Source organism: Nicotiana tomentosiformis, chromosome 4, assembly GCF_000390325.3.
Source record: "Nicotiana tomentosiformis chromosome 4, ASM39032v3, whole genome shotgun sequence".
NCBI lineage: Eukaryota > Viridiplantae > Streptophyta > Magnoliopsida > Solanales > Solanaceae > Nicotiana > Nicotiana tomentosiformis.
The window spans coordinates 81,762,789-81,780,479 of NC_090815.1; the positions used below are offsets into that span (position 1 = coordinate 81,762,789).

General features: G+C 39.9%; 2 protein-coding genes across 2 annotated transcripts; both read left to right on the forward strand.

Annotated features, from left to right (window-relative positions):
- Nucleotides 1-12,874: 12,874 nt before the first annotated feature.
- LOC138910028 (uncharacterized) lies at nucleotides 12,875-14,557 on the forward strand. Its single transcript, XM_070201247.1, has 4 exons — nucleotides 12,875-13,409; nucleotides 13,463-13,499; nucleotides 14,003-14,377; nucleotides 14,479-14,557. The coding sequence occupies exons 1-4, from the start codon at nucleotides 12,875-12,877 to the stop codon at nucleotides 14,555-14,557; spliced, it is 1,026 nt and encodes a 341-aa protein (XP_070057348.1).
- Nucleotides 14,558-15,923: 1,366 nt separating this feature from the next.
- On the forward strand, nucleotides 15,924-16,262 carry LOC138910029 (uncharacterized). The gene has a single exon (XM_070201248.1). It carries the CDS (start codon nucleotides 15,924-15,926, stop codon nucleotides 16,260-16,262), a length of 339 nt encoding a protein of 112 aa, XP_070057349.1.
- Nucleotides 16,263-17,691: the final 1,429 nt, after the last annotated feature.

Here is a 17,691-nt window from a genome sequence, read left to right on the forward strand (position 1 = left end):
AAAGATGAGGTGCTATTTCGAAAATGGGAGGGAAATTTAAATTTATGTTACAAGAAATGATCGCGGACAGAAAATAATATTATTAATATTAATACAATAAGATTAATATTTGTTTGTCTAAATAATTAATTAATCAATTGGATCGTTTGACGGAATCCGAATTCGAATCTAAATCCGAGCCGAAAGAGCGACGACAGCGGCAATGCGAGACTTACCTTCTTCTTAACTTTTTAAGAGTTAGAAGAAGTGAATTTGTATATAAACCCAATAAATATTATTTATTCATCTAATATGGGATAATGTTCCTGTAACGACGCGACCGGTCGTTTTGTTTATTTTAGCCTCATCTCCCTATTTGATGCTTTACACATATGCATACGTAATTATGTGACTTGAAGAGTCGGTTGGTTTTGTTTCAGGGGAGTTTTTGATTGAATTGAGATACTTAGTCTCATGGTTGGATGCTTAAGTTTTAAGAATTGATCGGAGTTTGAATTTTATATAGACGATCCCGGAATGGTATTTTGATGATTCCAATAGATTCGTATGGTGATTTTGGACTTAGGTGTATGTCAAGAAATAGATTTAGAGCTCCGTAGGTTGATTTGGTGCTATTTGGCGAACGTTCAAGGTTTGGAAGGTTAATAGGTTTGACCAACAGTTGACTTAGGTCTGTTGTGTTATTTGGGACTTGTATGCAAAATTTGAGGTCATTCCGAGTCGATTTGATATGGTTCGACATCAGTTTTGGAAGTTGAAAGTTCATTAGTTTATTATGCTTGAATTGAGGTGTGATTCATAGTTTTGATGTTGTTTCATGTGATTTGAGGCCTCGGGTAGGTCAGTGTTATGTTACAAAATTGGTTCGTGTGCTTGGACGGTGTCCCGGGCCCCCCAAACGTGTTATAGATTGATTTCATAACAGTTTTATTGTATTGGCAATGCTGAAGTTTAGCTGATTCTAATGCTTTTGCACATACGGAAGTCTAGTCGCAAATGCGACCTCGTAGATGCGGCCCTGAAGGTGCAAATGCGAGAGTGGGCTGGAGGAGTTGTGCCCGCAGATGCGGAAGGCTTGGCGGAGAAGCGAGACCACACCTGCGATAGGAGACCTCAAAAGTGGGTGCAGGTGCGTGGGGGAGACCGCAGAATCGGGAGGTCGAGACTTAAGTTAGGACTGCATATGCAGTCCTTTGACCGCAGAAGCGGAGCCACAAATGCGGTGGATTGTCCGCAAATGCGCAACTCACTGGGCAGACTTTATATTTAGAAGTGTTTGGTTATTTTTCATTATTTTGAGTTGTGGAGCTCATCTAGAGGCAATTGTTTGAGAGGATTTGACCACAATTGAAGGGATAACTAATCTTTACTTGATTCTGGTGTTAGATATTTATTTTTCATGTATTATTATACCTAGTTTATGTGAATTAAAGGTGAAATTTGAAGATTTTGATTATGATTTTGGAGAGTAAAAATTGATGATTTGAGGGTCGATTTGATGTTGTATTTGGATTAAATACATATATATGGACTCGTATTGGAATGAGTGTTAGGGATTTGTGAATTTTATCTAGTTCTGTGATGCGGGCCCGGAGTTGAATTTTTTAGTTGACTTTGCTTATTTGAAGCAAGATATTTTATTTTGTATATATATATATATATATATATATATATATATATATATATATATATATATATATATATATAAGCCAAAAATGGGACCAAGTCTTACAATGTGGCCTATACAAACTAAAAAACGCAAGTTTAAGCTAGCTATTACAAGTAGTACAATGCGAAACTCTGAACTAACTATTACTTAACGAGAAAACGAAGTCCTCCAACTGACTATGGTGCATACGTATCCACAAGCCAAATAAAAAAATTTCAATGTAGCACCTATCAAGCTCTCACCAGGCACCAGTTTTGCAATCCAACGGACAAGGCATATATGAATACCAAACAGCTACACCACAGCATATTGGACATCCAATGCATATTCATTGTTGTCATGTGAACACATCTGCAACTTGATATAATTCCAAGCATATAATAGAATGAAACAGTCCTCACTAGCATGATCCAAATCAAATTGTAACCTAGTTGTGCACAAGCAGTTTCAAGAAGAAAAGCAACTGCACCTCTAGAGTTGGCATTTAGCCACAACAAGAGTAAAATATCCTCCCCATATGGTGTCGTCTCATCCCCAGAATGAGCATCATACAATGCTAATACATTTGGAAAATGATATAGCACCATACAGTACAACAATAGTCTTAAGCAGTCCAATGCAAGCAATCTTTGCAATCCATAATACCCATAATTGTGTACATTAAAGCACACATGTAGTGTCTAGTGCCCAAAATAGTGACCAGAACCAATACATAAGATTAACCAAACTAGTAGTATCAGAAGTACCTCTACATGTAGCATGTTGTAGCACCTATAAGACTACCTGCTTGCAGTGAGTATTCCATACAATGTCCAACCACCTCTAGGCAGAGCATATTACCATGCTAATACCACTGGATAGTAGCCTGGCCCTATACACAGGAAAACAGTTACGAAGAAAGCAGAAGCATGCATTATGCATCTGAATACACTCATCAGTCAGGTGCTTTCCTCTTTGCAACCCTAACCCTAAGATTAGGGATTTGGGCCTTGTCTAGGTTGATTAGTTTCCTTCATGCACTAGGCAATTCAGTGAGTGATTGGAATGTTATTGTACCTGCAAAAGAAAACACAAGGTTAGCTAAAGAATCTGCTACAACATTGTCCTCTCTTAGCACATGTTGAAAGATCATATTGAATTGATCCTTCATCTCCTTAATCCTCTTCACATCCTTCCCTATACACCAAGGTGCATCCCATTCACCATCAATAATCCTCTTCATCACTAGTGAATCAGTCTCAATGATGAGAGATGTGGCTGCATATCAACACAATAAGAGAGTCCTTCAACTATTGCCTTTTTCTCAGCTACTATATTTGTTGACAACCCTATCTCTACTGCTTTCACATACACCCAATCTCCAGCACAATCCCTCACACAAAAACCATAAGAACTTGGCGTAGGGTTACCTCTATAAGCAATATCTGTATTATATTTGAACCACCCATCATAAGGCAATTGCCAAGTGACTCTTTTAGTCACAACATATGGCTTATAGCTTTCAAAGAATCTAACCATATCTTGCAAAAGTAGAGGAATATTTGGCAGCCAAGGATACCTTACTCTTCCAAGGTAATGTAGAGTTTTATTCACCTTGTGCACTACCCTATTAAATGATACTACACCTCCATGCTTCATAACGTTCCTCCTCTTCCAAAGTTCTCAAGATATAATAGCTGGAGCTGCTTGGAAAAATGGCCTAAGCTTAGCACAACATTCAGAATTTCACCATGCCTTAATAACTTGATAAAATTGCACCAGGTACACCACCACACCTGCAACCTGTAAAAACATCTTTCACACCCTAGTAGCAGTAGAACTTGTGAGGGAAATATGCTGAAATGTCTCCTCTTGTGGTGGTAGCAGCATCAACACTTAGAGACAGTTAAGTAACCACCTCTCCTCCATAAATCATCTGTAGGTACCTTCCCTTTCCATAATCTCCATAAAAAGATATTTTAAAAGGCAAACCTTTAGTCCATAACAACTTGTATTCTTGATTTGTTGGAGCCCTATGCCTCAAGATTTTCCAAACACTGCTAATTGTAAACTTATTCAAAGGAGTTGGAATCCATCTAGGTGTGTCCCATAACTCATCAGTGTTATCAAAATATATCTCTTGCCTTATATGTTGAGCAATTTCCTCTGGAAAGGACTGCTCTAGTATTTGATCAATTCAGCCATCTTTATTTCTCAAATCCGCCACCTCCTGTAAATCTTCATTGATATTGAACCCTGGGGGTACTACATGATATAGTGCCAAACATTAGTGGAACCCCTATTCATCTCCCATATGATTTCATGTTCCACCTCTTCTCTTGCCTCTAACATTTTCCTCCACACATATGATCCCTCTCTAATTTGTGCCATAGTAGGTAACTCCTTCTTGCAATATTTATTCCACATGAAGTTCGACCACAATAATTTAGATGTCCCGAACCTCCACCATAACTTGGCAAACAAAGACATAGAAACATCAAATAAAGATCTGAACCCTCATCCACCTTCCTCTTTAAGAAGACATAAGTTTTGCCACTTGGTCTATTGCCTGCTTCTGCCTTCATTTTTTATACTCCAAACAAATCTAGCAAAGATCTTATGTAAATGCTCTAGAATATTATCAGGAAGATCCAACACTAAAAGAATATGAGTAGGTAAGCTTTGAAGCATACTGGAGATGAATGTAGCTTCCCTTTTCAGGAATGTAATTTTGCCTTCACCTTCTTAATGCGATCATTGTAATAGTATTTCCTCCTCTTTGTGTAAAAGATTGGATACCCTAGGTAAGTAAAAGGGAATTTACCTCTCTGAAAGCCAGTTATAGCACCTACAGTATTAAATAATTCTCCCGCCACATTAGCATGCATGTAATAAGAGCTCTTTGTCTTATAAATTAACTGTCCAGATGTTTGTTCATACAGTGTGAGTACTTTAACCACTTTCCCTAAAGATTGATAATTAGTAGAAGAAAATATGATTATATCATCAGCATATGCGAAATGGTTCAAAGGGTCAGTCCACTTTGACATTCCATACCCTATAAACCTTTTATCTTCAAACAGCTTATTGAAATATCTTGATAGCACCTCAGCAGAAAGAATGAACAATGATGGAGGCAAAGGATCACCCTGTTTAACAACCCTTGTTGACTTAAAGAAACCTAAGGCTTGGCCATTAATTAAAACAGAATACCAATTGTTAGCAAGCAGATTCCAAATCATGTTGATGAAGTGCTTAGAAAATTCCATTTTCTTCAAAACATGTAGTAGATGCTTCCAAGACACCCTATCATATGCCTTGGCCATGTCAAGATTGATCACCACATTGGCAATCTTTCCCCTCAACCTTATATCAGTGACAATCTCCTATGTGAGCAATATATTTTCAAATATACTTCTTCCTTTCATAAAACCAGTCTGATTAGGGTAGATCAATGATGATAAGATATTCTCCAGTCTATCACGTAACACTCTAGAGATCACCTTGTTTATGAAGTTACTTAGACTTATAGGTCTTAAGTCTGAAAAAGTTTGAACCAAAGGCTTCTTAGGCAACAATACAAGGTTAGATAAGTTATTGATTTTAGTAAAGAGGCACCACCATAGAACTCCTGCAGTATCTTGAAAATGTCCTCACTTACAATGTCCTAACATTCTTGATAAAACATGCTAGTAAAGCCATCAGGGCCACTAGCACTATCTTCATTTAATGCAAAAATTGCTCCCTTAACCTTTTCTATAGTAGGAAACTTGTAAAACTCCAAATTCTGATCCACTGACACCATAGCAGGAACATTATTCAGCAATTCAAAACTTGTAATATCTCATTCTTGGGTGAATTATTTTTGGAAGAATTCCACTGCAGCATTAGCTATAAGATCCTGTGATTCCAGCCAAGCACCGTCACCATTTTGTTTTTTTTTTGAGCTGCAGCTTCTTCCGCTTGCCATTCACATGGTTATAAAAACACCTTGTGTTTCTATCACCTTCAGCAAACCAGTTCATACCTGCCTTTTATTTCTAATACTGCTCCTCAATGCTTAAATATTTCTTCAACTCAGCTTGTGCTTTTTGAAGCACAATCCTATTCTTAATTGTTGGCTCTTCTTTAAATAACATCTCCTTAACCCTAAAAATATCTTCCCTAATAGCTAACTACTTGAAGATGTTACCATATGTAATCTTACTCCATTGAGATAGGACAGTCTTCACCCTTTTCAACTTCTGCTTGGACATAAGGAATGGATCACCAATGAAATCAACCACCCAATTCTACCTTACAACATCCTTGAATGTGTATGCTTGGTCCAGAAGTTGAGGAACTTGAATGGCTTGACAAACTGCATTTCTTCTTCTGCACAAGTCACTAGCAAAGAGCATGATCTGAGCCAGTCCTTATAAGATGCTCCACTTCAATATTTGGAAACAAATACTGGAGAGGAAGGGTAAAACAAATTCTGTCCAATCTCTTGAAGATACATTCTGCATTTAGTCTTCCATTCCACCAAGTAAAAGGACTCCCTTTGTAGCCAAGATCAAACAAACCACTAGAGTTCACACAAAAGGCAAAGTCTTCATACTCAGGTGGATATACTGGTAAACCACCACTTTTCTCATATTCATGAAGCACTACATTGAAATCACCTCCAACCAACCATGGTAATTCCATGTCACTAGAAAGATAGTATAACTTTTCCCACAGTTATAGTCTTTCAAGATCTGAACATTTAGCATACACAAAGGTCATCATGATATGTTTGCCAATGTCCTGATGATAAACCCTTATAGTAACCTCCTGCTCAGTCAACTATAGCATCAAAGAACAACCATATTTTACCATTGATATTTGACATTATAGTATCCATACCTAATCTCCTTCTATACCTCAGAATGTGTCTGGAATTTTGAAAAGGCTCCATCAATGCAATAATGAAGAAACCATGTTCTTTTTGCGTATTGATCACTCTCTAAAAGGTTTGTTGAGTGTTAACAGACCTTATGTTACATATCAAGGTCTTGATCATCATTTAGACATTGAGACAACACTATTGGGAAATATTCTTATAGGTTGAGGAATCGTTTTGTTTTGACCTTGTTTCTTTCCCTTCTTACCATATTTACCAGCAGAATAAGGTGATAAGTCACCTTCCCTTACTACTGCCTTGAAGTTTCCTGTAGTTGATTCATCATTACCTTTTTCCTCAAACTGCTTGTGTTCAACCATGGCCTGCTAAATATCCACAGGTGTAATATTATGTGTGACAAGATCATGTAGTACTTGAATTGGTGTCTTCAAAGGTATATTAAGCTGAATTGGCATTGGCTTCCCAGTTCTAGAAGCACAAGCCATAGGGCTTGCCTTAATTGCACCAGTTAATTGTGGCATAATAACATTATCAAGTTGACCTATAGTCTTATCAATTGTATTATTCATCACCATAGAATTCTATTCCCCGGCTCCCAAAGAATCATGCATCACCCTGAATAGGAAAGCATAGATAGAATCCAGGCTAGCGTTTACTATAGCTAAACCTGCAGAAGTTACTGTTCCACTGAGATCAAGGGCTTTGCCACCAACTCTTTGATGATCTGACCTATCTGTATCATGTAAGACTTCTATATTAACATTCTTGACCTGATCCCCACCTAAAATATCTACCAGAACGCCTTCAACATTAGAGAAAATCTTCCCAGTTTCACTAGGGTTTACCGTTCCATTACCTTGCTTCTTAGCTGAAGCTGTTGCACCCGTTCCTCCTATTTTTTGTAGCTTCTTTTGCTGCTCCTTTATCTATTTTAGCTAGTAATTTATCTTGTTTTGCATTAGAATCGTGATTACCTTCAACCCTAGTTTTTAGGTTATGGTTTACTGTAACATCTACATGAACTGTGCCTGACAGCTTTTCCTATTCATTCTGCCTTTGATGTGTGGCATTGTCATCTTGATTAGCTCTAGAATTATCCTCCATTAGCTAGAATTCATAACTCCACAATGCATTACCCGCATTTGTAGTTCCAGTTGTATTAACTATCCTTGAGTAACCTCCCATCATTTGTGAAGCAACTTCTTAACATGAATATTTAGTTGCCACATTAACTGCCTCTTTCGGATCACCAAATCTTCTTTGCACCCAATCCATAATTTTTTCCTTTTGTATATCCACCCCAGTCGTTGTAGCATTAGGATTAGGGTTATGCTCTTTTGTCGCTATAGTAGAACTCCCAGTTCCTTTAGGATTTGGACATGACTTTTGCGCATTCTCCAGTTTCTTATTCTCCTTCTCCTTTTTGGATTCATTTATCATCTGTTGCTTCTCCTTCTCCTTAACAGTACCATCTTCTTTTTCACTCATAATTTTTAAAACTGGTTGATCAATTTCCTCAACCTCAAGTGCATCAAATTTGTTCCTTGTAGCTACTGCCTCAGCCTTGTTCTTCCCCTTTACATTGTCAACTTCCTTAGCCTTTGTAGTTTCAATAATATTGATACTTGTTCTTTATTCTTTGCATCCACTCATGCTTTGAAGGATTTGAAATTGGCTTACCCAGAACTTTACCACCTGAAAAAACTTTAGTTGAGGTAGCTGCAGTACCAACTACTTCCTTCCCATTACCTTGATCCTCTATAGCTGCATCATACCTCTTATGTAGCTCAGGATGGATCACCCAGCAATGAACTTTATTGTGCCCTTGCTTCTTATAAGTCTTACAATACTTTAGCTTGTAGTCATATTTCACCTTGATCTACTTAAACTCCTCAGGCCCAGACTTATCTTCCTCCTCTACTATTTTAATTCGTTGAGGAAACTTAGATAAAAAATTAACCTCAACCTTCACCTTTGCACAACTAGGCCTAGTACCATTTTGAGTTACAAGATAAACATGCAATGGATTACCAACTGCACTTGCCAATGAAAAAATAAATTTCTTATCAAAGAAATTGGGTGTCAACTTCGGAAAGCTAATCCAAGCTAGTGCAATTGGTGTCTCCTCCTCAGACTTCCACCATGGATTCCACTTCATGCACCTCATCTTCCACTTCTCAACTTGAGCATTCAAGTAGAAAGTGGGCTTAGAAAGAAGATGAACATAATCCTCCATTAAAGACAGCCTTATCATCACATGATTATCTTCAATTAAACCTATTGAACATGGTCCTTTAATCTCATATTGAATTGGAATAACTTTATGTAATTCACTAATAACAGTCTTCCCATAAGAAAATTTTGCTAGAACTGCTAGTTGAAGTCCTTGTTGGACAATTGATTGTTTCACTTCTTGTTTCTTCCGCTTGATTATGGGCTCGCCAAGAAGGAACTCGACTGGTTTAATAGATATTTTTGCTAGGGTTTGCATGCGCACATTTAATGAAGTAGGTTGTAGTAATTTAGCATAGTTTTGGATTGGGTTAGGGTTGGTAGAGGTTGTTTGGAGCAGTAAGAGTGGTGAGGAAGATTAACCAGCCTCAAGAGGAGGCTGGACAATGGCGGAGAGGACATGAAAGGCTCACAAAACCTTCAAGGGCAGACATCACAATCGCCTGATCGCCAGATCTCTCAGCTCTCACGCATGGGTTGGGGGTTGGTTCTGAAGCAAGATTATTTTTTTTAGCAATCCACTAGGCAAAGTGCCTAGGGCTAGTTTTTATATATATCTAAAATAAAACAACAAATATCAGGAGGTCTTAAAAAATGCAAGAAATAAACTTTGACACTTACATAAATCATATTATCAAAGGTGAGCATAATACTCTCCAGTGATAGTACATGATGTAATATATGTAAGCTGAAATAATGAATGAACATTAGCCAAAGTGAATACTCATGTTTGAAACCAATGTGTGGTCTTCTATTTTTGCGCAAATGGCCACCTAGATTTTGAAAAATCTAATCCAAGCATAGTGACTCCTATTGTTGATCTAGTATATTGTTGTCCATGTCTACATCTGCTTCTTCCCATTGCATATATGACAATACGTTATCATCTCCCACTTGGATAGTAGGCAGTAATACATCCTTCACTGCATTGCCGTATTCTTGATGTGTTGTTCTGTTTCCTTGTGAAGCATTGCATCTTAGGGACCAATAATCCCTTTTACTTCTGCCTCTTGATCTCTAGAATCTAAAACATTACCTGTAGTATCATAAAAGATAGTAGATTCACCTGCATTCTTCTTTGCTTCCCTTGTCCAGCAGTTGTGCACAGTTTGATGAATAAATCGTGTGAACTCCAGCAATAATATGACAAAAGCTTTGGTTGGCAACATTCCTTTGTGTTCATGTATTTCCCACAGTGTTGTAGTGACCAGTAATGTAACCTTGTATATTGTCTTGAAACCAATCCAAGATTGACCTAATGTTCCTAGGCAGTAGCTGAAATGCCTTTGAGGAGTGTATTGTCTCCTGAGAATCTGATTCTATCAAAATAATTTCCCACGCAGTTACGCCAAGAAATGTCCAGTTGCATGTGACATTGTTGATATCATGATTTGACTTGCATTTCTGTTGCATGATTCCTGCATGTGTATGCACATAACAATGAGCTGCATCTTCCCCTATGATGATGTTTGATGTATGCAATTGGTTCCTCCCATTTACCGTCAAAATTTCATTAATCCTAGGAGTTCGTTCAACCACAAATTCTGCACAGTTGATTAACCAAGTCATTTGTCTTCCTTTATCCATTAGGTGAAGTATCATGAGCTGATGTATGATTCCAGCTAGGCCTATGATCCTCCTCCACTAAATCTTTTGTAATTAAAATGACGCAGATGGGCAGTAGCATCTTCAATCGACTGGATTCGTCTTCCCGCCTTAGCATTAGACAAATCTGCCCAGTCCTCTCCTTAGCTAAAATGCTTATGCTTATCAATGAATCTTCCCCAAGGGAATGAGCACTAGGTGCTAATACCACCCTTTGGAGTTGAGCCATTAGGTAAAGCATGGTCACAATAGGTTTTCCTCAGTGCCTCCAGAATCACAATTGCCTCTGCTTATGTGTTTGTAGTCTCCTCTATCTCCGTCCCTACTGCATATAGCTTTATTGTTTGGGTTATTTTTGTATGGAATTTATTGATGATGTTGAGTTGCTTTGACTAGATTCGAGTCGCTTGAAAGTCAATTTGCATGGGAAGGGATTTTTGGAGTATTGATTCACGCATTTTGAGGTAAGTAATATATCTAAAGTTGGTTTGAGAGAAATTATCCCCGTGGACTATGATACTTGAGATGGTTTGGGGGTAACACACATGCTAGGTGACGGGCATGTGTGCGTACACTGGGGTAGTCATGATCTGGATAGACCCTAGACTACAATAAGACTTGTTTATTATCATGCCTCATTATATCCAATATGCGTACTCATTAGTTTGAGACATGATAGGACTACTCTTGCTATTTTGAGCTGATTACTTTAATTGTGGTCATACTCTCAGTCATAACTCTTTATACGCATGATATATCTCATTTTTGTACATTACTTCTATGTCATATCACATGTTGTTGTTGCCTTCTGTCTATGATACTATTTGGGCCGAGTTCTATGAGATGTGAGCCATTGAGACTTGAACGATTGATGATTGATGTGGGTCATAGAGCGGTATTGTGATTTATAGTGGATCAGGTTGCACGCCTCAACGAATTGATATTTGGACAGGGCTGCACGCCGCAATGGTTATATTGATTATTGATTAGCACTTGGGCAAGGATCCGCCCCTCTGGAGTCCGATATCACAGTGAGCGCATGCACAAAGCTATATATGTGCTTTGGTGAGGGGCATTTATGCCAGGAACCAGTATAGTGCTGAGTGTGGTTGTGTGTGTGATGGGGAGGGGCACTTATGCCACCGTGAGTGCGCTGAGAGTGAGTGTACTTGATGATTCCACTTTGATGTTATTGACTTGAAATGTATATTTGACATATAAGCATAGAGATGTATTGTCCTCATGCTAGCTGGTAAATGAAATTACTTATCTATTGTTGAAAGTTTGGAAAATCATAGTTTCCTTGTTAAACTCATGTTTTAGTGATTTCGGAGAAATGTTGGACTTTAACTGTTACACTTGTAAAGCATATGTAATATTGCGTAATTGTGAACGAGATGAACATGATATCTTTTGAGTTATTTACTTTTACCGTCTTCATTATATTGTGGGTTGTTATTGATAGCTCGTCACTGCTTTCAGCCCGAGTTTAGGTTTGATACATATTGAGTACATGAGGTTGGTTGTACTCATACTACACTCTACACTTTATGTGCAGATCTAGGTACTTCGGGGTATGGTTATTTTTAGAGGTTTGCATCGGTTTCAGCTTGTAGAGACTATGAGGTAGCTGCTACGTCGTTTGCAGACCTTAAACTTCTCTTTTGGTTTATTTTGTTTTCACTGTTCTATCATTCAGATAGTTTTGTATTGAGTATTGACTTTGTATTTTTTTAAGATTCGGTGGTGCTCATGCACTCGTTGACACCATATCATTGGGATGGTTATAGTTGTGTTACTGGTTATTTTCTCAGATATTTTATGATATTACCGTTGTTGAGATTATTAAGCTTGTATTAATTTAGTTTAATTTTATTGTGAAATGGTTGGCTTGCCTAGCAAGCAGTGTTAGGCGCTGTCACGACTTCGTTGGGAGTTTGGGTTGTGACAAGTTGGTATTAGAGTACTAGGTAGACTAGGTCCCATGAGTCATGAGCAAGTTTAATAGAGTCTTGCGAATTGATACGAAGACGTATGTACTTCTATTCGAGAGGCTATCGAACTATTAGGAAGCATCACTTTCTTGCATTCTTGTCGTGCGAATTTGTTAATTTTGAAGTTCGAACCTTTACTCTTCTATTCTCTCACAGATGGTGAGGACATATTCAGCAGATCAGGAGCCAGAGCCCAGATTCCAGCCACTACCAGGGGTAGAGGCCGAGGCCAAGGTAGAGGTAGAGATAGAGCTCAACCTAGAGCACGTGCAACATCACCTGATGTTGAGCTCCAGATAGAGTAGAAGGAGGAGATCCCTATTCCGACCGAGCAAGTAGGACTAGCTCAGGTCCTAGAGGGGTTCATTGCTACCCCAGTACTTCATGATGCCCTAGTCCGCTTGGTTGGCCTTTTGGAGGGTGTGGCTCAGGTCATTATATTATGTTGCACCAACTGTTTCTAAGGCCGGGAGAGGAGCTCAAACTCCCACTACTCACACTCTATAGCATATGGCTCAATGGTATCAGACCTCAGCAGTTCTACCAGTTGGGTTAGTTCAACCTATTATTGCTATACAACTCAGAGAGAGAGCCATGATGTCAATTGAGCGGCTGAAGAGGTTGGACAAGTTCACCAAGTTGTTTCCCATTTGCTTTGGTGGTACACCTTTTGAGGACTCCCATGATTTCTTGGACTATTGCCATGAGGTATTTCTCAACATGGGTATAGTGGAGTCCAACAGAATTGACTTGGTAGTGTTTCAGATGCATAACTCTGCCAAGAGGTGGTGGCAGGAGTATGTTCAGGGTAGACGAGTAGGTTCATCTCTTCTCACTTGGGTCCAGTTCTCACAGTTGTTCTTGGAGAAGTTTATTCCCTTCACTCAGAGAGAGGACTTTTGTAGTCAGTTTGAGGGACTTCAGCAAGGTAGCATGACCGTTACTCTGTATGAGAAACGATTTGTGGATTTATCATGTGATGGAGATATTCTGATCCCTACTGAGAGGGAGAGGGTGAAGAGATTTATAGATGGTCTTACATATGGTATCAGGCTATAGATGGCTAGAGAGATCAAGAAAGATATTTCTTTTACTCAGGTTGTGGAGATCACCAGGAGGATCGAGCACATCAGAGGTTAGAGCAGGGGGGTGGCCTCTAACAAGAGGCCTCGTCATTTTAGAGGATTAAGTGGTGCCTCATATGGAGGCCGAGGCCGATTTGTGAGGGGCCATCCTAGCAGACCAGTTTATCATTTGCCACCTCCTAGCTAAGTAGCTTCAGTATAGTCTTCGTTCAATGCACTTCCAGCTCAGAACTTTTATCGCACTCCATCTATTCAGGGTTGGTCTATACAAGGCTCTTCTAGTGGTTATTCTAGTTTACGGGGTCCGATTTAGGACCCACGGTCATTCCTAACTGGAGGTAGTTATTAGTGTAGGGAGTCAGGGCATGTGAGGAGGTACTGCCCCCATTTACATAGAGGTCCCGGGCTGTAGGGGCCTATGCTATAACTCCCGCACAAGTTGCTAGACCACTCGCTCAGCCAGCTCGGGGTGGAGGTTGTACGTGACGAGGTCACACTAGAGGGGAGGTCAATCAGGTAGTGTACATGCTCGTTGCTATGAATTTTCTGCCAGGTTAGAGGCAGTTGCTTCTGACGCCATGATCACTAGTATTATTTCTGTGCGCCACAGGGATGCTTCATTGTTATTTGACCCTGGTTCCACTTATTCATTTGTGTCATCGTACTTTGCTCATTATTTGGATATGCATCATGATTCTTTAGATATACATGTTCATATATCTACTATGATGGGTGATTCTATTGTGGTGGACTGTGTATATCGGTCCTATGCGGTGACCATTGGGGGTTATGAGACTATATTTGATCTCTTATTGCTCTGCATGGTGGATTTTGATGTGATTTTGGGCATGTACTGGTTGTCACCATATCATACTATTCTTGATTATCACGCTAAGACTGTGACATTGGATATGCCGGGGTTACCAAGGTTGGAGTGGCGAGGCTCCCTGGATCATGTTCCAAGTAGAGGGGTGTCTTTTCGGAAGGGTCAACGGATGGTTGAGAAGGGGTTTTTGGCTTATTTGGCAGTGATATTAGTGCTGATACACCTACAGTTGAGTTAGTTTCAGTAGTGAGGGAGTTCCCAAATTTGTTTCCAGCAGACTAGCCGGGCATGCCACCCGACAAGGATATTGATTTCGGTATTGATTTGGTGCCAGACGCTCATCCTATCTCTATTTCACCATTTCGCATGGCACTAGCGGAGTTGAAGGAATTGATGGAGCAGCTACAAGAATTTCTTAATAAGGGTTTCATCAGGCCTAGTGTGTCACCTTGGGGTGCACCGGTGCTATTTGCGAAGAAGAAAGATGATTCTTTGAGGATGTGCATTGACTACAGGCAGTAGAACAAGTTTACTATCAATAACAAGCACCTAGTACCGCGTATCGATGACTTATTTCATTAGCTTGAGGGTGCTAGAGTGTTCCTGAATATTGGTTTGAGATCGAGGTACCATCAGTTGAAGATTTGGGCTTCATGTATTCTGAAGATGTTTTGCAGGACCCACTATGGTCACTATGAGATTTTGTTGATGTCTTTTGGGCTGACCAATGCCCAGCAGCTTTTATGCACTTTGATGAACAACATATTTCAGACCTATCTTGATTCCTTTGTCATAGTTTTCATAGATGATATATTGGTGTATTCGCATAACTAGGAGGATCGTGAGTAGTAGTTGGGGATTATGCTGCATACTTTGAGGGAGAAAAATCTATATGCTAAATTCTCCAAGTGTGAGTTTTGGTCAGACTCGGTGGAATTCTTTGGTCTTGTGGTATCCATTGAGGGGATTAAGGTGGATTCGAAAAAAATTGAGGCAGTTCAGAGTTTACCCAGATCGTCTACTGCTACAGAGATCCGGAGTTGGCTGGGTATTATCATCGTTTTGTGGAGGGGTTTTAATCTACAACAACCCCATTGACTAGAGTGATGCAGAGGGGTGCCTTATTTAGGTGGTCTGATGAGTGAGAGGAGAGCTTTCAGATGCTCAAGACTGCCTTAACTACGGCTCCAGTTCTGGTTTTGCCTTCGGGATTGGGTTCTTATACTGTCTATTGTGATGCTTCACGGATTGACATTGGGTGCATGTTGATGTAGGAGGGGAGAGTGATTGATTATGCTTCGCATAAGCTAAATCCCCATGAGAAGAACTACCATGCACACGATTTGAAGTTGGAAGCCATTGTTCATGCACTTAAGATCTGGCGGCACTATCTTTATGGCGTGTCTTATGAGGTGTTCACATATCACAGGTGTCTCTAGCACTTATTAATGCAAAAGGATCTAAACTTGAGGCAATGAGGTGGTTAGATCTACTAAAGGACTGTGATATTACCATTCGTTATCACCGGGGAGGCCAATGTGATGGCTTATGCATTGAGTAGAAGGTTGAGAGCATGAGGAGGTCGTTAGCCTTAGATATTCAGACTTTGGCCAACAGGTTCATGAGGTTGTATATTTCGGAGACTAGCATGGTTTTTGCTTGTGTTGTATCACTGTCATCTTTGTTTGAGTGCATCAAGGCACATCCGTATGATGATCCCCACTTCCTTGTCCTAAGGGACACAGTGCAGCATGACGATGCTAAGAAGGTGACTATTGGAGATGATAAGGTATTAAGGCTTCAAGGCCGGATCTGTGTTTCAAATGTGGATGTGTTGCGAGAGTTGATTCTTGAGGAGTCCCAGTTCACAGTATTCCATTCATCCCAGGGCTGCGAAGACGTACCACGATTTGAGGCAGCACTATTGTGGCGGAGGATGAAGAAGGATATTGTTGAGTATGTTGCTCAATGTTTGAACTGTCAGTAAGTGAAGCACGATCATCAGGGACCATGTGGTTTTCTTAAGAGGCTAGACATTCCGGAGTGGAAGTGGGAGCGTATCACTATGGATTTTGTAGTTGTACTTCCACGGACCTTGAAGAGATTTGATACAGTATGGGTTATTGTGGTTAGACTGACCAGGTCTGCATACTTTATTCCAGTCATGACTACATACTCTTTAGAGCAGCTGACTCGAATTTACATTTGTCCAGATTGTTCGTCCTTCATGGTGTGCTCGTGTCTATTATCTCGGATCGAGGCACTGAGTTTACATCACATTTTTGGAGAGCAGTGCAATGTGAGTTGGCACATGAGTTGAGCTGAGTACGGCATTTCATCCCCAGATGGATGGACAGTCCTAGCGTACTATTCAGATATTGGATGACATGTTACGAGCCTGTATCACCTACAACAACTATTAGTCATGTATCCAGATGGTTAAGTATGAGGCCTTATATGGGAGGCGGTGTCGTTCTCCGATCGGTTTGTTTGATCCCGAGGAGGCTCTGTTGTTGGGCATTAATTTGGACCGTGATGCTTTAGAGAAGGTGGAGTTGATTCAGGAGTGGCTTCGTACACCGCAGCCTAGGCAAAAGAGTTATGCTAATAGGAAGACTAGTGATGTTGCATGTATGGTAGGTTAGAAGGTTATACTCAGAGATTCGCCCATGAAGGGTGTGATAAGATTCGGGAAGATGGGCGAGTTGGACCCTAGGTATATTGGTCCTTTTGAAGTGCTAGAGAAAGCTGGAGAGGTGTCATACAAACTTGCCTTGCCACCTGGTCTATCAGGAGTCCACCAAATGTTTCATGTTTCTATGCTTCGGAAGTATTATGGGGATCTTTCACATGTATTAGACTTCAACACGATGCAGTTGGCCGAGGATTTTGACTTACAATGTAGAGCCGGGGGCCATTTTGGACCAGCAGGTTTGAAAGTTGAGGATGAAGAATATAGCGTCGTTGAAAGTTCATTAGAGAGGTCAGTCGGTTGACAAGGCTACTTGGAAGACCGAGCAGGAGATGCAGAGTAGATATCCTCACTTGTTTGAGACCCCAGGGGTGATTTTAGACCCGTTCGAGGATGAACATTTGTTTAAGAAGGAGAGAATATAATGACCTTGCCGGTGGTTTTGTGTTTTTAGCCTTGTTTCCCCTATTTGATACTTTACACATGTGCATTTGTGATTATGTGACTTTCGGGGTCGGTTGGTTTGGTTTCGGTGGATTTTTGGATTAAATTGGGACACTTATTCTTAAGGTTCAATGCTTAAGTTATAAGACTTGACTGGAGTTTTAATTTTATGTTGACGACCTTGTAATGGTGTTTTGATTATTCCAATAAGTTTGTATGGTAATTTTGGACTTAGGCGTATGTCCGGATGTGGATTTGGAGGTCCGTAGGTTGATTTGGT